Here is a 27,968-nt window from a genome sequence, read left to right on the forward strand (position 1 = left end):
ACAATTCAGAAAATGTTTTAAAGGAAGCTTTAAATACTTTCATGTGATTGTCTGACCATAATCATGTCATTGGAAATGTCATCTACAATAAACCCCAAGTCTCTGTTATTCTAGGTGGTGTAAGACAAACCAGCACTCGACCTAGGTCTAATTGAGTCTCAGAAAACCAGGCAGCAACTTCTGGCAGTACTTGTGGTGACAATTACTATATCTATTTCCTTACCTGCTCTTCCAGGTGGTCCTGGGGGTCCTTGGATTCCTTTGGGGCCTTGCAGCGCCAGTCCTGGAGGCCCAGGAGGGCCAATGCTGCCTGCATTACCTGGCAGGCCAGGGAAGCCAGTGTCTCCTTTTGCACCGGGGAAACCAGGGCTTCCAGATGGGCCAGGAAGACCTGGGTCTCCCTTAGCACCTTAACAGAAAGTAAGAGTGAATATAGAGATAGTTACATCAGTGTGGAGAAAAAATTAAAACAGTAGTATGTTTGTGTAATGGTTGGCAACTAACCTGGCAATCCTGGAAGCCCAGCAGGACCTGGACCGCCATAACCGGGAAGCCCTGGAATCAAAATGAATAAAATTGTACAAAACTTAATATACTAAAATAATATTCAAACAATGGTTTCAAATTTTGAACATACAGTAAAATTAATACTTCCGAACAAGATTACCTGGCTCTCCTTTGACTCCAGCCGGTCCTGGGATTCCATCCCGACCTGCCTGACCTTTCTCTCCTGGGAACCCTGGTCCTCCTGGTCGGCCAGGTTCTCCTGGTCTACCAGGAGCTCCAGTGAGACCTGGGGCACCGGGCCCACCATCGAGACCCTTAGCACCGGGGATACCGGGAGAACCTGACAGGAGGGAAAACAGAGCAGACATACAAAAAAATCAGTAAGTGTAGCAACCCATTACCAACACTATGAAATGCAGCATGATTTAACTAAGGGAAACATTTTTAGCATCTGATATTTGGTGCTTTGAAGTCATGCTAAACTTTCAGTGCTGTCAGACACATGTAATATGGCAAATGTTTCTTTGAAAACTAAGAGAACAAGAAAGAAAAGCTAAGTAACGCTACTTTAACAGAAACAAATATATACTCCTAAAACCATTGTACCTTGGAATCCTGGGAGACCGGGGTCGCCTTTGGAACCTGGTCCTCCTGGTAAACCTGGGAGACCGGGTGATCCTGGACCTCCTTTCAGTCCTGGACCTCCTGGGAACCCTGGCTGGCCTGGCTCACCCTGCGCGACACATAAAATAAAGTGTGGCTTTCAATTTTCACTTTTAAGTTTTCCTGGAAATTTCTGTGGTTGAATCATCTACCTTGATTCCTGGTGGTCCAGGTGGTCCGACTCCAGCAGAACCTGGATCACCTTTGGCTCCAGGGAAACCAGGTGCTCCTGGCAATCCTGGGGATCCTGGCCGACCTGGCTGACCCGATAAACCCTTCTGCCCAGACGGTCCTGTAATAGCAAAGGAAAGGTTGGTACAAAAGGAGCATTTATGGCATAAAAATCAATTTGATTAGTATGACTAAAAGGCATACATCATAACTAACATCAAGACCTATGTTATCATTTTGGTATCATTAGTCAGATACGTGTAAAATCATCCTTAAATAACTTCTCAAGTGGTGTTTATCACTAATCATCACCAGAATTACAATATTTTCGAAAAAAAAAAAACAACCTTGAATAGCATAATGAATGTTGGCACTTAATCCTAGTTTTGGAAGAAATTGTAAATATAGACTTTATAAAGAGCTTTGAGATGTTCAAACCCACCTGGAAATCCTATCTCTCCCATAGCGCCTTTCTGTCCTGGAGCCCCAGGACCACCTGGGCCTCCTGGGATGCCAGAATCTCCCTTAGGACCTGCGCACAACAGAAACAACTTGTTGGAGATCTGTTTGTATGAGTGTGTATACAGTATGTATGCATGTGTGTGTATTGTGGGGGGGGGGGGGGGGGGGGTAAACCCATACCTGATGGTCCAGGAAGTCCAGGACGTCCATCTGATCCTGGCAGTCCAGGGTCACCGGATACACCAGCAATGCCTTTCTGACCTGGAAGACCTGGTGCACCTGTAAAACAGACACACAAAAAATTGATTTTTAATAATACGGTGAGGGGTAATCATTACTCTTGCAGAATTTCTCATATTCACTGAGAAAAATAAGATCTGAAGACTGAAGACATCATTGCAATTATTTGTTGAGGGGCAGTGAATGCGTTTTTTTAGCTGTACCTGGTAGTCCTGAGTCTCCTTTGGCTCCCTTTACGGCCACTACCGGCTGGGTGGGTCCTGGAGGTCCCTGGACACCAGCGTCACCCCTTTCTCCTTTAGCACCGGGACCACCGGGTGAGCCATCTCTACCTGGGAATCCAGGTTCACCTGGGGAGAAGAACGTGAGAATATGTATTTATGTTTAGGTGATATCTTTGATGTAAGTGCTTGTTGCAGTGGTCTTTCTACACTGTACAGTACTTCCTGTGAGTAAATTATTAGTAAAAGCTTTCATGAACTGCTCTTGAAATTCTGTTTTGTCATGTCAAACAACAGAAGTAACTAAATAGACATTTATTTATATGAAAATATCATGAATTATTCCTTCCTTCCTATTTTTACATTGTATTTATGCTTTTTTCCATTTTAGATGTAGTTGACTCATAGAAGAAAAAATAATTTTCTTTAAGGTTTCTCACGACTTAGAAACTCTAAAGGGGTACTTTAAACCAGTGTTTACACATGCTAAATATTCACAGTAAAACTTGTTTAAGCATATTTTAATTTAACATACAATTTTCTTGTATTAAAAATGACACAAAGTGGGAAACATAACTTGGAACCTACTGTGTATGATATATGCCTTTCTAAGGTTGTTTGTAAGAGTTATGAGTGAGTTAGCAAGTATGTTGAATACCTTTAAGTCCTGGAGCACCTGGTCCTCCAGGGCCACCAGGTCCTCCACCAGGTCCTGGAGGTCCCATGGGACCCATGTCTCCTTTGGCACCTGCAGCCAGTCAGAAATAACAAAAATATTCAATTAAATAGGTAATCAATAATCCCTCAATCATTCAGACAGCTATAGTCAGCAGGCTAGTAGCTCATAGTCACTCAGTCATATGTTAAGAGACAGTAAGCTAAGCACTCAATCAGATAGTTAACTAGCCTTAAAGGACCAGTGTATAGGATTTAGTGACACCTAGTGGTGAGTTTGCCAATTGCAACCAACTGAATACCCCTCCCCTCAACCCCTCCCTTGCAAGCATGCAAAACTCACAAAAAATGCCCTCTCTAGAGCCAGTGTTTGGTTTGTGTTTGTTGAGGACTACTGTAGAAACATGGCGGTGCTCATCGCTCCAGGTCTTGTATCAGTCATTCTGGTTACTGAGACACCAGTTTGGGCTCAGATTTGGCTGATGCCTACAGATTCCCTCATTAGTTAAATAGCCTTCTTAGTTGCCATCTAGCTAGTTAGCCAACCAGCTAACTAACTGCACAGAAAAATCAATAAACTAAATATTTAGTCAGTAAGTTAGCTAGAAAACCAGACAGCTAGTCTGTCACATAGAAAGACAGTCAGCTAACCAGCTACCTAGGTAGTTAGTTTCATCATCATCTTCCTGAAAATCTGAACAATTACATTTCAGTTTTTCAGTTTTTCTGTCCATATTCTAAACTAAATACGCATCTAGATCCTACAGCTGTACTGGATAGTAAACATTGAACACCTATTCATTTTTGCAAAGATAAATACTGATTCTTTTGTAAGCATATAACTACTACAGCTCCCATGAGGCTTTCGATAGTACTCTTGAGATCGGATATGTTGTAGAAAACTTATAAAGAGCATTTTCTGGCCAAGGCTATGGAACAGAGGCTAATTTAAAGGGGAAAGGACTTCATCTTCATCATTGCTATCTGTTAACGATTTGATTTAATCAATTAGCCAGTCTTTTATTTAGTCATCTAGTCAGCTACATACAGTTAAATTCTCAGTTGCCACTGTGTGGTTTAATGATGTTACAGTTTACCTGGTAGTCCAGGCAGGCCATCCCGTCCAGATCCTCCAGGGGGTCCTGGGGCACCCACTGGTCCTGGGGAACCTGGGAAACCGGGACTTCCTCTGTCTCCTGGTAATCCTGGGACATCTAGACCTGGAGCGCCGGGGTCTCCCTTCTCTCCATTTCCTCCTGGGAATCCTGTAATGATGATAAAAACAATTTCAGTCTCTTGATATGGGAATGTCTTCAAACTCTAGATTCACAGGATATGAATCATTCCAAGACAAGTTTTCATTTTTATTTTTACCAAATGCTGTCTGGGTTTTATTCCCTGAGTGATGAGAGCCACATCAAAATTAGATGTAAAATCTGACTGTTTTCTTCTTTATCTTCAGGCACATGCCCAATTCAGTCATGATGCAAGTAATTGTGTGTTTGGAAAAGACAAAGCAGCAAATCGTCTCTTAATTAATACCTTTAATGTGTATTTTAAAACATCTTGCGACATGTGTCACCATTAAATGGCCATGAGCCTGCACCAGTATTGAGTTACAATACCTTTCTCGCCTTGGCATCAGGGGGTCGCAGGTAATGGAGGAGCGTGTGTCAAAGCGCAGAGGACGGAGCAATGGATTAAGCCGAAGATGAAATGAGGAGAACAAAGTATAATGCATTAAATGCATCAAGACGTCCTATATGAAGTCGGTTTTCGAACACTCTAAATGTGCTTGAGGTTAGAGTGCCATGGTGAGAGAACAGGCTGCGAAAACTGAGGTTGTAAACTGTGAGGTTAGTTTACGATTGGTGTGCTTGCAAAGAAAGAGACTTTTGTGATGTTAAAATGGAAGCCTGACGTGTGTTGCTGTGCGCTACAGAAGCTGTGCAAACAGAGAAACAACGTGTAGAGTGCAGAAGATTGTGATGCAACCAAGACAGGGTGTGAGTAATGTGGCATTTCTGGTGGCATCTCAGAATGAAAGTAGACACAAGACACATCCATGAGGAAAACGTTCATAGATCAAGGTCCGGTTTCCATCCAGTAGTGTGGTAACCATGGTGCACCCCACACCCAAAAGGATATATATCAAGAAACAGGGTGACTTTGCTCACGCTTTTCAATCAACCAAACAAAACCCTCAACATTCAGTTACGTGCTTTGAGGTGCTCATTTGGAAAGTGTTCAGTATATAGTTTAAACCCCAGAACCAAAATGACATCCAGACACTTTTACAAGCTCAAAAAGTGGACAAGTAGGTGGTCATGCACAATGTCTCAGGTGACTTCAAAAAACCAAACAAATTAACAAATATTCTAAAATCATAAACACATGTACAAAACAAATTGTGTCACAAATAATTATTCCTATTGTTCTATTGCAAACAAGTGCTTGTCAAATTCTTTACTCAAAAGTACACACAGGGCTACTGATTTCTACACCTATTTCTCAATAATACACTGATGGGAACTAAGAACCATCTACAGTAACTGAAAAATGCTAACAATTTTGATAGCAAGTCAATGTTTTTTCTTCTACTAGCAACTTTGAATCAGCCAAGAGCTGACATTTATTTCTCATGTAAAAAATCTGGTTGTGATTGGTAAAACTATTTCTTTCAGATGCAACCAACACAATCTGATGAAAAATATTGGTTTCATTCTGCATCTATTATGTCTCATGCCAAAGTTGCAAAAGAAAAGTGTTTCCTACACTGATTCTTAAAGACTGTAGATCTGTCCAGGAAAATTGGCCAAAGCCGTCCTTATGTGTCTTACCTGGTGCACCCATCACGCCTGGGGGTCCAGGGGGGCCTGGGGGCCCAACTAAGCCAATGGTGGGGGATCCGGCTGGGCCAGGAGCTCCAGGGGCACCAGGTATACCAGCGTCACCTGGAGAGAGGAAGTGATAGTCAACTCAGTGTACTGTCAGATGGGTATGGTGTGTTTTGGGTAAACAGGAGATGAAGGTGTGTGTGAGTTACACATACACAGTAACTCACAGTAACAGAAAAATAAAATACCTTTAGGTCCTGGACCACCATCAAATCCAGATCGCCCTGGTGCTCCAGGGCTACCAGGGAGACCAGCATCTCCCTTGAGTCCGGGTATACCTTTACCTCCAGGCACTCCTGGTGAACCTGGAGGACCAGGAAGTCCAAAGCCAGGTTCACCCTGTCAAAATAAGACACAGTGCGCCAAACATCAATTTCAGGTCAGTCAGGCAGGCAGCGATTCAGTTTTTTTTAATTAACAGGAAGGATTCTGGTGTAGCTAATTTGTATTTTCTCACAATTTTCTCTTTTTTGCTCAGCAACTTGTTTAATTGATGTATTTATCTGGAAAAACCCAAGGTGATGAGATATAGTTTTGGAGATATAAGTCTTCTTCAACCAAATTACATGCATTTCAAGACCAGAAAAACATAATCTAAGATGTATTTACTTAATCTTATTTTAGCCAAGATATCTGTAATTGTTCAGAATGTGTTTTAAACAGCTAGTCAATGTAAAATAACTTACTGTGTTATTATAAAAGACATTTGAGTCAGCTACCGTAAATTAACTTAAGTTTGCTATCTTGAGACCTCTCGTTCTCTGTACATAAGAAGGATTTTACTCCCAGAAGTATCTGGTTGTACCTTGGCCCCGGGGAATCCGGGCTGGCCGGGGAGGCCGTCTACTCCTGGTCTGCCTGGTCCTCCTGGGCTTCCTGGCTGGCCGGGGATACCTGGGAATCCTGTAGGAGTGAAGGTGAGGGGAATGGAAATGAGGAGGCACAAGGAGGAGGTGGTAGAAAAAAGGGACATAAGTTAGGTAAGAAAATTAGTGAGGAGAAAAAGCATGAGGAGAAAGATTTATCGAGAAAAGGATGTCAACGGGGTCTGGGTCTTTACCTTTAACTCCTGGTGGTCCTGGGAGTCCAATCCCTGGGAGTCCGGGTTCACCCTTCGCTCCTGGTGATCCGGGGAAACCAGGCTGGCCGGGCTGACCTGGGCTACCTGACAACAGAAAATTACAAAAAAATCAGACAACAGATACGTGTGTCACCTGAGTTATGTGTTACCTTAAGTGGAGGTTGTATGTTATTTTTATTAAACCAACTGGTTTTTTTTAATCACTTGATGCTTTTGGCAACAATACGCTGTAGTGCGACGTGGAGAGGTGTTCTTTACTGTAAAATCATGATTGTCTACCTGGAGAACCGGGAGATCCTGGCTCGCCATCCTGTCCTCTGGGTCCTGGCAGGCCTTTCTCCGCCACTGTCAGACCTGGCTCACCTTTAGCACCTGCATGGTAAGAGAAAGCACAGATGAAAGGTCAGAGAATCGGGAAGCGAGTTTAAAGGAGTAGACCATCTCTTGATGGAAGATTGAAGAGAGCCATAAAGACCACTAGATAAAAAATCTGTTCACCAGCTAGTAGCTAAATGGGTCTGTTTGTTGTTTGGTGCCGAGCAGGTAGTGTACAGTGGATTTTAGAGCTTTTATTCTGAAAACAGCTGCCTTCTGCGGCTGAAAATGACGCCATGAGAGCACTGAGAGTGAACCAGAACAGCAAAGTTGCAGCTGGACAGTTAAGCAATTAGTTAAAACTTACTGTAAAGCTCCACAAAGCCGAGTCGAGCTGGACAGTTGCTGATAAATTTTCTGTGGTTTATCACCACGAGTGACGCCTCTGACAATACACATTTTTATTTCATACATTGTTATAATAAAAAATATATTATACTTTAGCGGTTTAAAGTGAGGCACTGTCTCTGAACTCCAGTACAGATGGAGGCAGGAAACAAGTGATTTGGATTTATTTGGATTATCCACTAAAATTGTCTTACCGGGTGCTCCAGGCCCTCCGGGTCTTCCTGAAACGCCCTGGATACCCTTCTCTCCTGGAGGTCCCTGAGGTCCAAAACCAGGGGGACCTGGAGGACCCCTGTCTCCTGGAAGCCCTGGAGAACCTGGCACACCGGGGAGCCCTCGCTCTCCTTTCACCAGCAAAGAGCCCTGTCACACACAGTCAAAACACACGTTAGTTATGAAACGGATCATGGAGGGATGGATCCGTCCACATGATGGACAGACTGAGCGAAAGCCACCTACAGGAACTCCTTTTGGTCCAGGACCTCCAGGCTGTCCATCGCGACCGGGTCGACCATCCAGACCTGGCAGACCAGGTGGTCCAGGGAAGCCGGTGTCACCCTTCTCTCCCCTCAGACCGCTGACAGTGATGGCATCACCTGGGTCTCCCTTCTCTCCAGGGAATCCTGGAGAACCTTGAGGACCAGGGGAACCCTGCACAGGAGGAGCGGAAAGGCAGATGAAAAGAAAAGTTTTGATTTTAGCAGAGGCCATTTGCAATACGTATGCGATCAAAAACTCTGACTTATGACCAGGGATGGAAAAAGTTCTTGACAGCAGCAACTAATTTAAGAAAATAATGAAGGTGTTATGATCTTTATTTCAAGCTAAGAGAACACATTCAAGGTTCATTTATGAATCCACCAAGATACAAAATGATTTGCAAGACATCAACCGAAGGACCTGCATTCAAATGAAACTATCAGACGTCACTCCAATCTATTCCAACAACGTAAGGTGAAAACATTTTCAGAGCTTTTTCAGAGGCCAATTTCACAAAATCTAACTTAATTTCCAGCATATGAACAATATGGCTAATTGATAAAATTTAATCTTGTTTTTTTCCTACAATCAAACAAATAATATTTACATTAAAGGCATTAAGAGAGCACTAAAATCCCCGATTACAATTTTCTATCATGTTTAAGGACATTATGCGCTGAAAAGGAATTAAAAAGTAAAAAGTACTCACAGCGGAACCAGGTGAACCAGGTGTTCCTGGGAATCCTCTGTCTCCTTTAGCACCTGGGCTGCCAGGAGATCCTGATGGAGGAAACAGGAAAGGGTTTACATAGAGAGTGATATCAGTAAATAATGTATATTAAAGATTTACTTGTTGATACCAATCAGTCTGTGAAGTAGGAGCTTGACTACCATGTATGATTCTGTTTTTGAGTCTCTTAACATGACAAAGAAAGACCTACATTCATGTACAACAAATCATTAAAGAAAATACTGAACCTCTTTATTTAAGTCCAAGTTACTTAAGTCACTTGACAATGACAAAATAGCTTTTAACTTTCTTTAAGTAAAGGTTTTACAACTAATTTTCTAACAAAACATTTTCAGAAGCCAACTTCACAAAATCTAACTTAATTTCCAGCATACTTCACTAATTGTTCAAATTTTATTCTATTTTTTCTTAGCAGCACATCAGACTGACAACATGACCTGTGTCCAAAAATCACTCACTATTTGTTATGCAGGGCACTATATTTAATCTCTGCTATATTATTTGAGTGTCCGAATTTTGAGAGTAAAATTTATTCACGATATAGTGCTACCAAAGATACCTACAATGGAACAAATAAAGTAGTGTTCTTTGCATGTACACTATTCTCTGCTAACAATCCCACAATGCAGTGTGTCACATTAAATACAAAAAAGAAAGAAAATGATGACTTGTTAGTGTCTGAAAATTTGATTTACTGCTCACTGTAGAGTGTGTACCATATAGTGAATAATGAATGAGATAGAGCTTTGCAGATGAAAAGTCACTGGGTTAATCCCAACAGTTGTATGTACTACAAGGCAAAAAGGAAGGAGAGTCACACTCAAAAGGAATACATGTTAGGGATAACATAAAATGCAGTGTCGTTACCTGGGAATCCAGGCTTTCCTGCAGGTCCTGGGGGTCCAGGGACGCCACTGGTGCCACCATAGCAGTTCACACAGGTGTCACCTTTCTCACCTGAAATGGCAGCAGATCACTGATGTCAGTGTTTCCACTGTAGAACTGCATATGCACAGTGGACCACCTTAATTATAATCTACTTCTTCTTGCTTTTTGTTTTTTTATATGACATTTTAGCAATTAGATCTCACACAATCTTACAAAAAATGTAACGACTATAAATTTTTTGTAATTTCTGATGATGTGAGACATTTTTAAAATTTTTACCATCACAATCCTAATTTTTTTAATAGCCTAACTGTTCTACTGTATATTTTTGAGTGCAATAATTCATTATCTACTGTACATTTAACCATCATTTGCACAAACAATAGTTAAGAGATTTGTGAATGAACTGCAGCGTCTTCGTATTCTCTCACCTTTCTGGCCCGTTTCTCCTGGGTAACCTCTCTCTCCCTGCAAGCCGGGACGCCCAGGCTCTCCACCGATGCAGTTTTGTCCTCCAGAGGAATAGCCTGGAGGTCCAGGGGGCCCAACTGGACCCTGGAGTCCAGGACTCCCTGGACGTCCTGGGGGACCTGGCAGGGAAAGCCCTGGAGCGCCTTGTTCTCCCTTCTGACCTCTCTCTCCCGGGTAGCCTGGAGATCCAGGCCCACCACCAGCACCAATTGCTGGAAGTCCTGGCGGTCCTGGAGGTCCTGTCAAACCTGAATAAAACAAAAGATCAAACTTCATTAGTGAACTTAATTCAAATTTGACGTTAGCAACAATGTTTTGGGAAAAAATGGTTCTTTGTCTACGCTGACAGAGGTTAAACTAAAGCCAGCAAGCTAATAAAACAACCTGAATGCGTCTGAATGTTTTATGTTTGTGTGAGTATGTTTCTGTGCTGACCTGCTGGTCCTCGGTCTCCTTTGAGTCCTGGTGCTCCGGGGAACCCGGGCTCACCTTTAGGACCTACCCGAGCTCCAGTCTGCCCACCAATCACCTGGTGGGACAAACAGAAATAAAATAAATTCAGAAGAAAAGGTCTGTGCTTGCTAAACTGGTCCTAAGGTTCTAAGTACCTACTATTTACAAATGTAACTAAATAAAGTTAAAAAAAAAAAAAGCGAGACAGATAAAGATGCATCACCTAGTGGTCAGAAGAATGTAATGCACTGAGTCATCACTCTTCATCTAACATAAAGAGCATTTTTCTTTTTCCCTTTTTAAACTTGTAATCATCAAGTAGTTTTTGCTTCATGGTTGTACACATTCACACCAGGGGAGAAGATTGCTCCAAGGATCCAAATACTAGATTTTTTAAAGAAACAAAATAATACCTCAAGGTAACATGATATAAATCAAATCAAGGCAAAAACAATCTCAAGAGAAAAGCACCAGAAAGTTAATTTATTTAGTGTAATTACGTTTTGGAGCTTTTTTCTCTTAAGAAACAAAATAAGCTAATGTCACCATCCAGTAGTTAGAAGAATGAGGTGCAATGAGAAGTCACTTTCACTAGGGAGCATTTACTTTTCTTTTTATTTCTTTTCTCCTTTTTCTTTATTTTTACTTAACATTTTTATTGTTAAGATGTTTTCATCATAAATACACACATTCACACTAGCGGAGCTGCCAAATCAGCTGTGCCTTCCTCAAGCGCTCTTGGTGCTTGCAGAGTGCCCTTCGCACGATTTCTATGACGTGAATACAAATTTACAAAACGAGTTGTCATGGCAAATTATCTCCATGACTACCAAGCAAACTCCTTCTGCTTATGAGGTTGAACGCACCAGAAAGCATCTAATAAGCGAGCCTTGGGTTAAGATTATTTTGTCAAAAGAAGACAAAAAAGTAGAATACACACCAGTCCTGGTGGTCCTGGGTACCCGCGATCACCTTTTAGTCCCTTAAAAAGAAAGACACAGGTGAGGTTTTATTAAAACAATCCAAGACATCCCCTTATGAATCATTTGATGATTTAAAATTTTCAAAAAGTTTGCAAAAACCTACTCTCTCTCCATCCCTGCCTGGAGGACCTGGCAGGCCTGACTCTCCTTTGATTCCCTAATAGAGATGACGGAAAAAAGAAGAAAGACTGACACGTGGAAAAAAATGCGGAGATATCAAAAATGGATTGAAATAATTTTCTCAGTGAAATATGAAGTCTTTGTTTGCAGGACTTACAGGGAAGCCTGGAGAACCGGGGTCTCCGTCTTTGCCTGGTTTGCCCTGTAAAGAGACGAAAATGGTGAGTTGAAATGACAGAGAAGGTGATACAGAAGATACAGAACTGTATCTTGTGTATTTTAAATGTTAGCTAAATAAAATAAAATGTGTGTAAAATGCATGTGTGCTTCTACAATCTTTGTGTGGACCATTCAGAGTTTAGACCTTGACAGTGAGAACTTTTTGGAAAGTCGAGACAACTTGTCCGATCCTCACTTCTTCAAAGGGTTGTGTGAAGGTTCTTAATTGGGTTTTGAGGTTAATGTAAGAATTAGGTTTAGGTTAGGACAGTGTTTCCTAAACTGGAGGGCAACGGTTAAACAGACGATGATCACACAGGTACAAACAGAAGACACTGTTGGGTAAAACATTTACATCTGTTGATTGTCAAACCTTCAGTGTGGTGTCTGCTAAATGTTTAATAAAAATTATGAAGGTGGAGGGAAAAAGATATCTTTACCCGAAAAAGGGGTCCAACATAAAAAGTCTAGGGATGACTAGCTTGGGATAAGAGTTGCATGTAGATGTGAAAGTTAAGATTTATGTTAGGGACTAAGAAATATAAACTTCACAAAACTCACCCGTTTGCCGGCCTCTCCTGGTTCTCCTTTCTCTCCTTTCTGGCCACCGGAGGGACCCTACAACCACAACAAAACACACGTAAACAACCTGGCTGTGATGTCGCAGTTTTCCTTTCTGGAGTGACGAGTTTTCTGGTGAGGAGAGTGTAACAGCTTACAAATCAAAACTTCAAATTCTGAAGTATCAGAATCTAATTGTTTGGCTTGACGACCTTTGGCATCCTGTTATTTACATTATGATGTTTACAGATGGCAAAAGATGCTTACGGGAGGTCCTGGATAGCCTGGATCACCTGCGGGGCCGGGAATACCTGGGTCACCCTTTAGAGAAAACACACAAAACAGAAAATTCAAAATTCCAGCCAAGCAATGTGACTGCTTGAAAAACACTTCCAGTGTTGGCTGTATATCTAGAAAGTAGTGTTCAATACGTTTTTCATGATAAGTGGCCTACAAAATGTTAAATGCACTTTACTTTAAGTCCTCCTATTTAGCATCTATAAGCAGTATACAAAAATGTAAAATATGGTTTATAACACATTATATTATACTATATAATGCATGACAAGGTAGTAAAACACAGTTGTAATCAGAAGTTGTAATTGTTGACAAATATTATGCATCAATAAACACTTAAAATGTCTTTATACCTGCTTAAAAATACATTATGATGTGTTATAAACCATCTATTAAATGTCTGAATAGTGCTTATAAATGCTAAAAAGAGGGACCTAAAGTAAAGTGTTACCAGGTTTGGTAATGATGCATCAACAGACACTTCCAAAAAACACAATACTGTGCAATCTGTGGTGTAACTCATTCCTACAAACTGTTCAGTTTTGAGTTTATAGCCTTCATGCATCATCATAAACTCAGTAAGGTAAAATGTGGACAAATTAAAGTAAAATATATATATATATATAAACAGACTTATTTAGTGTCAAACTATTCTGTGAACACGTTGAGTTAACAGTTGCAGATACAATCTTCTGCCATCAAGTGGCCGAAGTGAAAGTTGCAGCCTGAGAAGTTGAAAAAGCTCAATGCTTCTCTCTGGTGGTGAGACTTCACACAGAAGTTTGGAGTTTGGAGAAAGGGATGAACTGGGGGGTAAAAACACTGTAAATTCAGTTGATCCTTTTTAAATTTGTAGACAAATATCCTGACATGAATATCTATTATATTAAATCATATACACAATAGTAAGTACGTTCTACAAAGAAATTAATGTTTTCCTGGAAATACTTCAGCTTGTATCTCAGTAGCTTGGTTATTGGATATAGTTTCTATTTTATGTCAATTTGCCTTAAAACAATTTAATTTCAATTTTGTCGTTGTCTCCTGTCAGATTAGGTAACGAACTGTGCTGACGCTCCATTAGAACAAAAGTCTTGAACCTTGGTATAGAAATTGTATATAGAAACACTCTCTCATCCAAGCATACCCCTCCAAACATGCTTGGTGTGACTGATGTGGCATTGGTGACACTGTGAAATCCAGGTCTTACCTTGTCTCCCCTCTGGATCTCTGTCTCAGGTGGCCTCTTCTGTTCCCCAACCTGCCCTGGAGGGCCGGGAGGTCCTGGCAAACCTGTCTCACCCTGTGTTCACATACAAAATGAGATTAAGGATTTCAACAAAGGACGGAAAAGTCTTCCCATGCTTTAAATTGAACCCTCTTCCTCAGTGATTTCTGTTTGTGGACAAGCACCTTCTCTCCTTTGGGTCCTTGGAAGTTCAATCCCATGTTTCCCTGTTGGAGAAAGCAGAGAGACTCTCAGTTTCAGAGTTCTTCATGGCAAACAGGATAAAAAAAAGATTAAGTAGATAAATGTAGGGCAAAGGCACGATCATGTTGTCTTTGTTAAGTTGTTTCAGTGAAATAATAATAAAAATAGGTCAATTGAAAAGTATCTGAACTCACTTTAGGTCCTGGAGCACCAGGAGGACCTGGAGGGCCCTGGAACACAACACCAGAAACATATTATGTTAACTTTAACTTCATGGTCGTCATTCAAATGGAATTAAAACATATATGAAATATAAATATAACGACATTGATATGATGTTTTGCAGCCGCCGTCCTTTACCTCGAAGCCTCTGGGTCCTGGAGGGCCGACCGGACCTTGAAACCCGGAGGGTCCTTGAGTGCCCTGTGACATTTACAAACAGAAAACATGTTAAACAATCTTTAAAACATACTTTTTCAGTTTCCATCCTTTTCAAGTTACTTTCCTTTGGAAAATAACTCTTAAAAAAAGTTTGTTTTCAAGTTGCAATAAAGGTCATAAAGAGAAAACAACACTTGACACAGACTTGCGGGGCTTTATAGAAATTCACCCCTCATGTGGTGGCGAATGCTAAACGTTTGACGATAATCATGAATATAATAAAGATCAAATATTTGGAGCTTTTCAGTGTAGATTAGAGTTGGAGCACATATTTTTTGGTAATAATGGATGTTATTTTAAATATTGGATAATGGTAACTCATGATCATCCACCACCACTATGATGGAGGTTCCTCTCAGATGACTTTTTGTTTTGACTCATTGTACAATGACTTGAGATATTACAATACTTATTTTTTTATCATTTCAGAGGGAAGAATAATATTCTGGGGGGAAACTGTGTGTATCCATGCTTTTTCAGCATGCAAATGATCAAATTTAAAGAGTGAGTGTCAGTCGTGTTGGACTCCAAAATCTCATTCTTGTACTATTTTAATACAAGAAAAGAAAAACAATTTTCAACAATTGTTTCCCTGTCGAGAAGACTCACAGGAACTCCTGGCAATCCGGGCAATCCCACTGCTCCTTTCTCTCCGAAACGGTTGGTGGAGATCACATCACCTGGGTCTCCCTGTAGAGGACGGAAAACACAACCAGAGGAGAAGATTATTATATGAAAAACGGTTTAATGTTTGAACATATCTGAGGTTTGTTATTACAATATTTTCAGACACTGTATCACATCTAGTTTTACAATCTATCTTTTAATTTTGCTGATCTCTAAACAAATGACACAGCACCACCTTGTGGCAAAAACATAAAACACACCTGCTGGACAATTTTAAAAATGCTTCAAGTCACATCCACTTCTAATAAAATGAAATTTGATTTAAAAAACAAAAAACTCAATAACTAAAGACCAGAATGCACTTATAAACAGTGGGGTTTTTAGGCTTATTTTGCATTAATGACTGCCTTATCATACACTAACTGAAGTAAATCAGCAAAATTTGACTTTGTAAAAAAATGTAAACATGAGCCTGGGATATTTATGATTATATTACAGCACAGTATGATGGGATACAAAAAGAATAAGATGCATTTTTTGAATTTTTTTCACTACTGCTACTGTTGAACAGCCAAGAGAATGATTACATTACCTTCAAATGTATATTAATTTATTTACAACACAGAAGAATAACAAGCACAAATTGATTTTTTCTAATTTTATTTACTTTCATTATTCAAAATGTTATTTATATTCATTTTATTCTTAAAAATACAATACATTTTAATACATATTTTTGTCTTTTTTCAATCTTTTTTTCCCTTTAAACATGTGATGCTGAATCTTATCTTTTCCTTTGAAAAGCGTTTGATTCTTTGCACTTTCATGTTTAAAACTGGTTGAAAAGTGTTTGTGCCTGTTATTCTTCAGCACAGCAAATGAATAAATATACAATCAAGCAAGAACTTTACAAGATCTGAAAGCTTTTATGTTTTTGCTTTCATTTGCTGATTTTGCTAGTAGAAATGTAGAAATACATCAGTTATGACGTTACTCTTACCTTTGGTCCTGGAAGACCAGGTGGACCCTACAAGAGGAGAAAAAAAGGACAAGTTTGAGGGAACAGATCTAAACCAGAGAGGACATTAATTATTGTGTTTAAAAGTCTGATAATGAACAGACTTCTTCTTCAGGGATGCGGACTCACCGGCCGTCCTTGTTGTCCAGGGATTCCTCCAGATCCTGGGAAACCCCGTTCACCCTGGAGAGAAGCGAAGGCATGAAACACATTTAACAGACAGTCTGTAGAAGGTTTAGTTCACGGCACTGCACAAGCTTTTCAGCAAAATCCCTCAATGCTAAAAATGTTGTGCATGAAAATACCATCAAATATCTGATTTATTTAAAGACTCACAAGTTGACTGTTCTTGGATTACATCTTCTATAATATTGTCAGAAAATAATTTAATATTTTCAGTTTACTTGATTCAGTTTCAACTCTCTTAGGAAAAGCTTTTCATCACATACTTTTGTGCCGTTGCAACCTGGTGTTCCTCTTGGGCCTGGAGGTCCGTCCTGCCCTGGCAGACCCTGGAAAACAGGAAGTAAACAGGATGTTACATCACACATGCTACCTGGTTTTGGATGTATGTATATAATAGAAACTGTTCACAAAATGTCAAGGTGTCTACAGCATGACAGAGCATTCACGAGAGACACTAGTGTAGAAAATATTTCAGTCGCATTTTAGATGATCGGAAACTTACCGGAAGTCCTGGTGTTCCTGGAAATCCTGGCAATCCAGAAGGTCCCTGTTAGAAGAAAGATATTACAAAAAAGTTATTTACAGCATTAAGGCTGCAGAACATGTCAAACACAGAAAACCCAGCTCACTGTGTCTTCATGACATGAATAATGACTGTGTTTGAAATAAGGACATCTGCTGGTCAGAAGGGGGTATTACAACCAAAGACACCTTTTGATAATTCACTCTCTAATCAATTGGAAAACCAACAAAAACTTAAATTAAACTGTTCTGTTAAACAAATGGAAATGAATTGAGGAAAGTTACCAAAAAATATAAGGTGAATTTGATCAGAGAGGGATTTTTTTTTTATCTTAATATCTCTAACGCGAAGTGTAAAGAGGAGACACCAAAAAATGAAAGGTAAAAAAAAAACAAAAAACAGTTATATACTTACTCTTATTCCTTTTGGGCCAGCTAGTCCTTGAGGTCCATCACTTCCCTGAGAGGGAGAACAACACACAGACACAGAAGACATTAAAACTAGATTGTACTGCTTTTCGTCTGTAGCACCAAGAATCTAAAACTGTTAAGTACCAAAAGATCAGATAACCAGATTTGATTCACACTTTTGTTGATTTTGTACCATATTGTCTTTAGTTCTTACACAATTTAAACACTAAATGCTTCTGTAGAGGAATTTGTTTCTGTACAAGTAAATTAAGATGAGGTGTTAATGAAGTATTGTTTTGGTATTGGTGCCAAAACTTCGGTATCACACTGGTACAATATGAAAAAAGTATCATATGATACCCTACCCTAATTTAAGAATATAATAGACCTATAATACCTACCTGAACACCTATAGTACAACAGTACCCCCCCAAAATGATTAATTCTGACTGGAAATGGAGCCAAATGTGTCCTCTTTTCTTGACTAAAAGTGAAGTTTCTCTTCTCGACTTTCCCTCTTTTTCCTTCATCTGTTCGAGTAAAAACCAACAAACTTTGACCTGAGAACAGAAGCCTCACATCTCCCCTTTTCTCCTTTCCTCCTCCGACAGTTATCCGATCAATTAATCACCGCCGGACTTCAAACCGACCATCAACCCACCTTTTCTCCTCTGGGTCCGATCGGCCCCTCAGGTCCGGGGAATCCTGGGACGCCTGGCTGTCCGGTGAGACCTGGGAAACCCCTCTCACCCTGCACACAATGACACAGATACCAGAACAGTCAGTGCAGTGGTCACGTGGCGCATTTCTAGACACATGTATGGTACATAACACACCTTCACGTGTGCACACAAACATTAACAAATACAATATCTTGTTTACCATTAACATAAAGAAAAAAATACATCAATTATCTGTAACAAATCCAGCTCATAACCTCTGCACCACTGTTAACTGTTACATCTTTTTGTCTGTATGTTCTGTTGTGTAAAACTGCTTTGTCAGTGCACAATCATCATGCACAAGTGTTTCTAAAAAAAAAGTCTTGTGCAGCTAACTGAATGTTGTACATTATGCACGTGTATGTTGTGCTCTACCTTGGCTCCTTTTACGCCACTGCAGTCACACTTGGATCCCACGCAACCATGGCAAGCCTGTTGAAAAACACAAAAGAGAGAGAGGAAGAGAGAGGGATTAGCATGTGTTGTGTTAATCATTTTACCTTTATCGTACCAGGAAAAGTCGTGTTGTGAGTTACAGACAGAACCACCAAAGACAGAAAACACTTTTAAGGGGACATATCATGCTTTTTTTTTATGATTTACTGCTCTTTTTATACTGTTATGATGTTGGATGTCTATGTTAAACATGGTCAGAGTTCAAAAACTTGAGGTGAACGTATGTAAATGAGTTTTTACAACTGTAAATCATGACCTAGAATATAAACATAGACCTGCAAATGTGCACGATACGTCCCCTTTAATACATGTATCACAAATTGAGAATTAAACCCTATAAAAAAAACACAATCCATAGGGGTCTTAAACATATTGTAAGCACACAAGTTTTGCAGATACAGTGGACAGTTTAGTATTTTGCAGCTCCCAGGTTTTTGTAAAATTGTGTAAAACTGTATAATGTGAAACATATTACAGCTGAAAAACACCAATTTTCCCTGAAAAACGAAGGTAAAAAAAACTACTAAGAATGTTTTCTATCTCTGTTTGCATTTTTTTTTTTTTTATACGCAGCTGTTGGGTTGCTGCATATTCACTTCATTCCTTCACACCACTAGAGGGCGCTCCATCATTAAGCTACAGCATTGTCTCCTGCTACAGGCAGCATTTCTTCCCACAGAAAAGTTCAAGCCAGTGGATTCTCCTGCAGGTTTGTTTGATGATGAGATGACGGCAGCAAGGTCAGTGAGACCCAAAGAACACTCTAACCTTGAACAAAAAAACTTTTATCTAATATAAAACAATTTTTTTTTTTCCTCAGGAAAGATGTACAATTAACTTGCTGGAAATGCGCTGAGGCATAAAAAGTGAGAAAAATACAGATAAGACGGTTAAAGGGAAAGCTGAGAAGGGAGGGATGGAGCGACAGAGGGGAGTGCCAAGCCGTTGATTAACTTTTCCCATGCTTGTTGACACAGTGAATGCCAGACGGGCATCGATTGCACGCATGCCAGGCAGTCAGGTTGTGAGAAAGACAGAGAAGCGGAGAGCGCACGAGAGAGGACAGACCAGTCAGCATTCTTCTGTGTCTGCAAACCTACTGTTTGTCTGATGGTTTTAATGGTATTCCTGTTTTATCAGTGCACACACACACAATCGCTAATGCTCAGTTTAATCGATTAATCAATTACTTAAAAAATAGTACAAAATAGCCTGACAGTCCAAAACTCAAAGATATTTAATTTACTGTGATATAAAACAGAGAAAAGCGTCACATCCTTGTATTTGAGAGGCTGAAACAAGTGAATATTTAACTTTTTTTTTGCTTTAATGACTGATTGATCATCAAAATTGTTGCCGATTAACCGTCTATAGATCAGCTCTAGCATACAGTACAGCGAGACACAGACGTCTCAACCCAGTGACCCTCCAGAGATCACTGATAGGAGGTTGTTTGGTGACAACATACCACCTCCCAGACTGACTCCCTCATAGGAACAAAGGTTAAAACAGCTATTAAGCAAAGAGACAGCTGCAAATCAATCACTTGTTTTGATCATCCAATATCTAGTACTGATCCAATACCTGCCATATTGTGATAAATAAGGCGATATACCTTCTGTGTAGCATTAAAAACGGAGTCTGCATGTAGTAGAAACACTGAATTTTATAATGACATTGATATTTAATACAATACCCGATCCACTTAATGAGATCAGTATCATTATAAGACCAATCTGGTGGATCCAATTGGTGCAACTGTCACCTAATTTTGGAGAAAATGCATAAAGATATTTGAAAATAGCCACATTCATTGTAGGAAGTGACAAGTTGGATATATAAATAACTTCATTTATTTATTGTTTGTTATTGTTAAAGTCAATTATTGAGTGAAAATGTGACGATTTGCTGCTTTTCTCTGTAAACTTAATATATTTGAGGTTTACACTGTTGATCAAACAAAACAAGCAATATGAAGACGTCACATTTAAATAATTTTCTGACATTTTACAGACTGAACAGCTAATTAAAAGAAACAATAACGGTGTGATCCTTGCATGTCCAACCCAGCATGAGCAGCTGACACAAAATACGACCCATCGGATCCCGAGAGAGAGACGGCTCAGTGTGCACAAGTTTGTCAGCACTTGTGCGAGTGTGTATGTTTGTCTGTATTAAGTTACAGTACACGACTGTACTGTATGTGTGCGTTTCAACACTATGTGGATAGAATATCAGGTTCCCGGCAGGCCTGTCTGCACTCTCACTGACAACATTATAACACTTCCTGGGTCAAAGGTCAACATCAAAGCATAGTGCAGAGTGTAGATACTACTAAAGTTATGAAGTGCCTCTCTAAGCGGATTTAAAATGTAATGACATTCAAATAATTTCACATTATTACATAACTGAGCATTATTAGCTTGTATGAGGTGTGACATTTTAACTGGTGATGCAATAAAAAATGAAATCACTCACTTAGAAAGTAAGAATGAAAGGTATTTAGGGCTGATTATTGTCACTATTGATTCATCAATTTATCGTTTAGTCTATAAAATGTCAAACAGTAATGAAATAACTGTCCATTAAATTCCCAGAGCTCAAGATAACATCTTCAAATATCTTGTTTTGTGCGACCAACAGTCCAAAACCAAAAGATATTCAGTTTATAATGAAATAGAGAAAAGGACATTTGAAAAGCTGGAACAAGAAGATTTTTGGTGTCTTTTTCTTTTGATTTCTGGTTTTAGAGCTGAAACGATCAGTCAATGAATCGATTATCAGTCATTCAGTCATAAAATAGTGAAAAAATGTCAAACATTCGCTAGTTTCAGCCTTTCAAACTAGAGGATTTGCTGCTTTTCTTTGTCGTTGCAACGGAAAATTCCTGTTCTTTGACCCTGCATGGACTAAACAATTCATCTGAAAAATAATCGTCAGATTAATAGATGATGAAAATAATCGTTAGTTGCAGCCGTAGTTGGTTGGACAAAACAAGCAACTTGAGCTTTAGGAAATTGTGATCGGCATTATCATTATTAGTTAATCTCTTGATTATTTTCTCTATTAATCAATTAGTTGTTGAAAATGGTGATAAATGTCGATCACTGTTTCTCGAAGCCCAAGGTGACATCGTCTTTTGTCCCGACCAACAGTCCACCATCCAAGATATTTAGTTACATTATATATATATATATTTATCATTTTTCTGATTAAAAATGTCTCAAAACGATTACTTGATTACTAAAATATTTACTAATAATAGTCATTGTAGCTCTAATAATGAAAAACAATCATCAGTGGCAGCTTTAATCCCTTTATCATACATCAGTTTTGCTTTTCTTTCCAGTGGCTGATATATATTATCGTATGTAACGTCTTGTTTGACCACAATGTGTTTTTATCATCTGCAAAGTAAACAGTTTGGAAAAGCTGCCACACAGTTTACAACCACATGTGGCTCGTGTCTGTATGCACATACTGTATATACAGAGAGAGTGTGTGTGTAAGTATGTGTGTGTGTGTATTTATACATTACATATGTCACATTCCTGTGTGTGTGTGTGCATACAGGATGTCTCCACAGTTATAAACCAGGTGTTAACCACAGACTGATCTGCGTCCTGATAGACGACCACCAGCCAAAGCGCAGCACAGTATGTAGCAGCTTATCTGCCTTCCTGTGCGGCTCAGAGAGAGAGGCTGAAGCAAGGCAGGGAGGGGGGGTTGATGGTTCGATTCCCACTTTCTGCAATGTCACTGTCACAGAGTTTTGGATTAAAAGATCCACTGAATGGATCGCATGTTGGCGGTAAACACAAAACGTGCGCTAGCTGTTATCTGGACCAGAGGAGGGTAGAGGGGGTTATCTACAGACACACACACATGCCTGAATACATTTGCACATGGGTAGTCAAGTGTGTGAGTGTATGTAGAGGTGTTTTTACAAGTTGGATCTCCAGATTAGTCTGGTCTGCTTCAGTTCAATGGAGTCTGCTCTCCCACGCCCAGGCCTGCAGCTCACACTCTTTTCAACTCTCATCTCTCTCTCTCCGTCCATCTGTTTTCCTGTCGTCTCTTAACTCATCCCTCTTTTCAATTTTTTTTTTCTTTTTTTTTTTCTCGGCTTGTATTTATGCAGAAAAGCATGAAAGAGCTCACCTGCTCTTACAATGGATTCAACACACAGTCTCGCAGGCGCTCATTAAAACCGACCGACACACCTGTAATGTCAGAGGAATCAGCGCGCCGCATGGTGCCAAACCCCTTTCACGGATTCAAATTCCCTTCGGCATACTTTTGCCTCTTCACGGTTCATTCATATCCTCACATTTACTATAAACATGCTCTGCAGACTGATTAACAAGCGTTCACTTCAACCCCCTTGGTAGCGGTTACAGATAGGAGATGTGAGAGTATTATTTAGGCTCAAGTGCTGCCCGCTTGTCTTCTTGAGTTGCTGAAACGTATCGAGGGATCCATCAATGAATGTAAATGTACAGAAATACATTCTGCAGGTCATTTTAAGACCGATTATTAAGTATTTTTTGTTGAGCTTAGTGCATGAATGCCTTCGAGAACTACTTTCCAGCTCTGCAGAAACAGATCAGGGATTATTTTTGACAAGGCAGGAGATAAAAAATGATGCCGTTTCTCTAAAAGTGACCACAGATGCAACTCTTCTTGCAGTAGCAAACATCCTGTGACTCTGTAATAATCATATAATGTGAAAACAACTAGTAATGGTGTTAAGAAACAAAGCTTTATCCACTTGTGATCCTTCATCACTAGTTTTAGAGGTCAGAATGACAAGTCCAAAACAAAAAAAACATATTTTTTGTTTTTCCATCCTCTTAATCATCTCATGACTCCTCAGATATATTTTCTAAGCCCTTTGCCATAATATATATCAATAATATTTACTTGAGTGTCAAGAATGGTGAGGCAGCGGTGCTAATTTATTGCATCATGTGGCCATTACCGCTTCACAAAGAGGGTAAAATGGTGTAAAAATAAGAGTAACTAATACTATCACAGATTAAATTATGATATAATTTCTTATAAAATCGTTATTCTATTATATTAAGAGTGAACATGTTTTATAGTTCCTCAAGAAGGCATAGTATGTGGTTAATGCATACTGCACAGTGGCTGTTTATTGCGCAATCTGGCAGTCGGAGTCTTGTTTAGCTGGAGGCTGAGGTGTTGCCTCATGTTCTGTGGTGTTTGATTTACTGCAAATTTGTTGGCCTTCAGGGTACAAAAAAAAAAAGTGTCTGTGCGTGGCTAAAAAATCTGCCTAAATACAGCGTTAAAAGCATCCCTCTCTGTACCCTCTCGTTTACCCCCACAGTACTGACGAGGCATGTAATCCACTTAGAGAGGTCAGTGAACTCCAGATATTTGCTCCACACCCTCTGTCTGTATCGCTCCCTCGCTCCCTCTATCATTTCTCTCCTCACCTCCGTCCCACTTTTTCCATCACGCCAACCCAGCCTGAGGAGAGGTAAAGTCAGCCTGAGCTGACAAGCCCCGGCCGGCCCACTCAGCAGCAGCAGCAGCAGCAGCAGCACTGGAGGTCCGTACAGGACAGGTAATAACAGCGAGAGGTGCAGCTCTGGTATGAGTGGTGAATGTTCAATGTGCACAATTTGAGGCCCAGATGAGCCAGTCAATGACCACAAAGTATCATAAATCTATATTTGCATTGGGTTGAATCCATGATCTTAAGTTGCCCTCAAATCCACTGCAACTAGCAGACGCTGTGCTTAAAGACAAGTGACACTCTTGCTTGTTTTCAACCTATATTTAGCCTTCATGTCCCCCTCGTAAATCTCACTGAAAAATGTGTAATTACAAGATGGTTTGTTGGTGAATATAAGCACTGCAACGTTTGTATTTTGCCTCTTCAGCAGACTGTGAAGGAGACACTGCAGCACATCAGATATCAGGCTATTCTATGCTGTAATAGCTTTAGCGAAAATTTAGCTAAATTGTAGCTAGCTAGCTAGTTAACTAGTCACCTATCATTAACACTATTTGTTAAAGTGGCTATAATTGATATTTTTATAATAATGTATGAAATGTATAATGTGAGAGGCCCAACTCTGCAGCTCCTCACGGCTTTATGGAGATTTATAGCGAGTTTCAGCTAATTGTTTAGCCGACTGGCTCCAGACGGCTAAACAATTAGCTGGTTCACTCTTAGCGCTCTCATGGTGACATTTTCAGGCTGCAGCAGGTAGACTGTAAATTAGCTTTGAAGCTAACTCTAAACTGAGCTAACATTTATGTGTCATATTGTACATGGTTCATTACAAGTAAGCTAATGTAGAGCTGCAACGATTAGATGATTAATCGATTAGTTGCCAACTATTAAATTAGCTGCCAATTTAATAGTTGGCAAAAGTCCAAATTCTCTGATTCCAGCTTCTCAAATGTGTAATTTTCTAGTTTCTTTAGTCTCCTATGACAGTAAACTGAATATCTTTGGGTTGTGAACTGTTGGTCGGGACAAAACAAAACATTTTAGGTTGTATCTTGAGCTTTAGGAAACAGTGATTGACATTTTTCACCATTTTCTGACACTTATGGACCAAACAACTAACCGATTAATCGAGTATATAATATAATGAAAAAAGTGAAAAGGAGAGAGGTGTGTAATGAGTGATGGAGAGGTGAGTCAGCCAAGGTGAGGACGGGAGGGGTGGGGTGGGGGGGTGTTAGGAAAATGAGGAGGACGAGGAGGAGGAGGGGGAGCGAGCGGAAGGCATGCACCCGGGGATTAGACTGGCGAGACTGGAATTCCCCCGCTCATCAAAGACTGATGATTAGACACCTATACACACTGCCCTGCCCTGGATAACACACACACACACACACACACACACACACACACACACACAGATAAATACAAAGACACACACATACAGTATGCATTCATGCAGCGTAGAAACAAACACAGGCATACTGCAGCATGCACAAATACTCTTGTACACACAGCTGCAAAGATAACTAAGATTAATAACTAAGAGTGTGTCATATTTCCCTTTTTAAACATCATTAATACACACACACACACACACACACACACACACACACACACACACACACACACCTTGTGAAACCCCCCGATTTGACCACAGCACCCACAACTAATAACTTCTGCTTTCCAACACTGATCAGCAGCTCAACAGTCAGTAACCGCAATCATAAACCACACACACACACACACACATACACACACACACACACACACACACACAGTGCATGTGTGTATGCATTGATGCATGCAGTGTTGGTTGTTCTGCTGTTGCATTGCTTGATTTAATCTTCTGATTATATTTAAAGGACTAGTCCGTAGTATTTCTGACCACACACATTAATATTTGCATGCATTTACACACACTAAAGTCCTGTTATAATTTGCACACTCTCACGTACACTTTGCCACATATGTGTTTAAGTTCAAGCAGGAAGACAACAGTCGCCATCACGCTGAACTCCACCTCTCAACTATTATCCAGTTATTTCACTGGGCTCTGCGTGCGGGTTTTCCTGTCATCCAATGATCATCTTAGCTGGAGAATATTTTAACTGTCTTACCTGTTCTGTCTCCCTCTGCTGTCATTGCAGCTTCACACCTCCACCAGTGTAAAGGCCCCATCTACGGCTCCCTATAGAGGCATCTCTGATTGGTTCATCCATATAATCAATGGGGTCAAGGCTGAAGTCTATCTAATAAAGCTTCCTTGAATGAACTGTTCTTGTGGTAAATCTGGGTAGGCCACTTTCAACTACCACAAAATGCCAGAAGAAGAAGAAGAAGAAGATGGAGAAGGAAGTGGTTTCTGCACAACATAGGACAACTAAGAACGAATATAGTGACTATCATCTGCAATTATAACAAGGTTAAAATAAAAGAAGTGCTGCTAACTGATGTATTTATAGTAGGTTTCTCAGAAGACACCAAGATTACATCAGTGGTTTGTGTTTTGTTTTCACCTTTGCATCATCTGACTGAAAACTAGATAACAATCTCTAATGCTTCACTGATTTTTAAGTATTGGATAGTTATCTAAACTATACGTAAGACATGAAGTATCTAGGTTTGAAAGAGGCTTTTGATTTGACGCAAAATCAACATATGATGTGTTTTCCATTTGATAATACATCAAAATATAGGTCTGTTTATCCTTATTTTACATGTATTACTTATGCAAACCATCCTTTAACAGCCACATAACACATTAAATAGATATTATAATTATTAGATTTAGTTATCGTTTAGTATTAAAATACCTGTCAATCTGTGATTTTCTGTCCAGATGAAATATGGCTTGTTGGCTACGTCTGGTGCATTTACAGAAATATGCATTAATGTGCACTCTCCTTGTAAAATAGGCCAATGAATAAATGCAATGAAATCAGTTAAATTGGGATAACGGTTTGCTACCAAAGTTTAAGTTGATGATTTGGTGAGATATAATAATTTCACAACTCAGCATCCACGTCTCTGCGTGTCAGTCCTGGTCCATGTGTTGAATATCTGTGTATATAAGCGTGCGTGTGTGTGTATGTGTGTGTTTATCCTGTTTTGGAGAGTGGCACTCCAGGCTCCGAGCCGCTGCGTCAAACCGTTGATCCCTTTCATCGCGGCTGGACTTTGACTACTTCAAGGTGCTGACGCCCCGAGAGCGACGACCAAACCAAATATTTTCACTCCCGACAAAAAAAAAAAAAAATCTGACCATGTGTGTTTAGACTCGCGGGCTCTCTGGAAGAGGAAGACCCCCCGACTGACGAACCCCGTGTCACACACATGCGATCGTGCCACACTGCTTCTCCAGGAATTCCATTGATATTCCCAGGAATTCTCTTTCTTCTCGATGCAATTTTCTCTTTTCATTTGGTCTAATGAATGTTGACCCCTGTGACCTCCCCGCTGAGAGATACCTGCAGGGAGAGCACTTTAAAGGCTTTAAGTCGCTCCCTCCAAAACTCAAAATCATGTGACTTTAATTTGATATTTTCCAGCAGAAAAATGCATCAAGTTGCATTTTTAAAACATCTTTTTCATCTAGTCGACACAGATATGTGGTGCTGAAGAGGATCTTGAGGAATTTTAGAAAGATTTGTGACGTTTTAGCGCACAAATAATAATTTATCAAGCAAATTATGCACTTAATGCTAATGTTAATGCCAGAGGTCAAAGGTCAGCGATGATAAAATACATCTCACTGCAGATACATCAGTCAGATTATCATAACAACACATGTTAAAGCTAAAAC

The 27,968-nt window shown here is 39.9% G+C and overlaps 1 protein-coding gene and 1 long non-coding RNA gene across 5 annotated transcripts in view; one reads left to right on the top strand and one right to left on the bottom strand.

Moving 5' to 3' along the window:
* col4a5 (collagen, type IV, alpha 5 (Alport syndrome)) overlaps positions 1-27,968 on the bottom strand; it is a 56,845-nt gene that overhangs the window by 11,106 nt on the left and 17,771 nt on the right. For 2 of the 4 annotated variants that reach the window (XM_042400562.1, XM_042400564.1), the window contains exons 2-40: positions 18,598-18,654; positions 18,162-18,251; positions 17,505-17,549; positions 17,070-17,114; positions 16,831-16,893; positions 16,511-16,564; positions 16,364-16,390; positions 15,346-15,426; positions 14,656-14,718; positions 14,490-14,525; positions 14,277-14,318; positions 14,074-14,166; positions 12,834-12,887; positions 12,567-12,623; positions 11,944-11,988; positions 11,770-11,823; positions 11,624-11,665; positions 10,666-10,759; positions 10,191-10,478; positions 9,739-9,828; positions 8,830-8,900; positions 8,100-8,291; positions 7,835-8,003; positions 7,197-7,289; positions 6,897-7,001; positions 6,642-6,739; positions 6,025-6,175; positions 5,780-5,893; positions 4,565-4,573; positions 4,037-4,204; positions 2,923-3,012; positions 2,247-2,393; positions 1,984-2,082; positions 1,784-1,873; positions 1,323-1,462; positions 1,114-1,240; positions 668-847; positions 505-555; positions 224-409 (exon numbers count right to left, since the gene is read on the bottom strand). In XM_042400562.1, coding sequence (XP_042256496.1) covers positions 224-409; positions 505-555; positions 668-847; positions 1,114-1,240; positions 1,323-1,462; positions 1,784-1,873; positions 1,984-2,082; positions 2,247-2,393; positions 2,923-3,012; positions 4,037-4,204; positions 4,565-4,573; positions 5,780-5,893; positions 6,025-6,175; positions 6,642-6,739; positions 6,897-7,001; positions 7,197-7,289; positions 7,835-8,003; positions 8,100-8,291; positions 8,830-8,900; positions 9,739-9,828; positions 10,191-10,478; positions 10,666-10,759; positions 11,624-11,665; positions 11,770-11,823; positions 11,944-11,988; positions 12,567-12,623; positions 12,834-12,887; positions 14,074-14,166; positions 14,277-14,318; positions 14,490-14,525; positions 14,656-14,718; positions 15,346-15,426; positions 16,364-16,390; positions 16,511-16,564; positions 16,831-16,893; positions 17,070-17,114; positions 17,505-17,549; positions 18,162-18,251; positions 18,598-18,654 — 3,700 coding nt within the window. The remainder of the gene's footprint in view (positions 1-223; positions 410-504; positions 556-667; positions 848-1,113; positions 1,241-1,322; positions 1,463-1,783; positions 1,874-1,983; positions 2,083-2,246; positions 2,394-2,922; positions 3,013-4,036; positions 4,205-4,564; positions 4,574-5,779; positions 5,894-6,024; positions 6,176-6,641; positions 6,740-6,896; positions 7,002-7,196; positions 7,290-7,834; positions 8,004-8,099; positions 8,292-8,829; positions 8,901-9,738; positions 9,829-10,190; positions 10,479-10,665; positions 10,760-11,623; positions 11,666-11,769; positions 11,824-11,943; positions 11,989-12,566; positions 12,624-12,833; positions 12,888-14,073; positions 14,167-14,276; positions 14,319-14,489; positions 14,526-14,655; positions 14,719-15,345; positions 15,427-16,363; positions 16,391-16,510; positions 16,565-16,830; positions 16,894-17,069; positions 17,115-17,504; positions 17,550-18,161; positions 18,252-18,597; positions 18,655-27,968) is intronic. The other 2 variants (XM_042400563.1, XM_042400565.1) reach the window with 1 other exon arrangement.
* On the top strand, positions 19,328-26,913 carry LOC121888942. Its single transcript, XR_006093383.1, has 4 exons — positions 19,328-19,418; positions 19,499-19,544; positions 24,174-24,271; positions 26,314-26,913. It is a non-coding gene; the product is annotated as an uncharacterized LOC121888942 (long non-coding RNA).

This window comes from Thunnus maccoyii, chromosome 22 (assembly GCF_910596095.1).
Source record: "Thunnus maccoyii chromosome 22, fThuMac1.1, whole genome shotgun sequence".
Taxonomy (NCBI): domain Eukaryota; kingdom Metazoa; phylum Chordata; class Actinopteri; order Scombriformes; family Scombridae; genus Thunnus; species Thunnus maccoyii.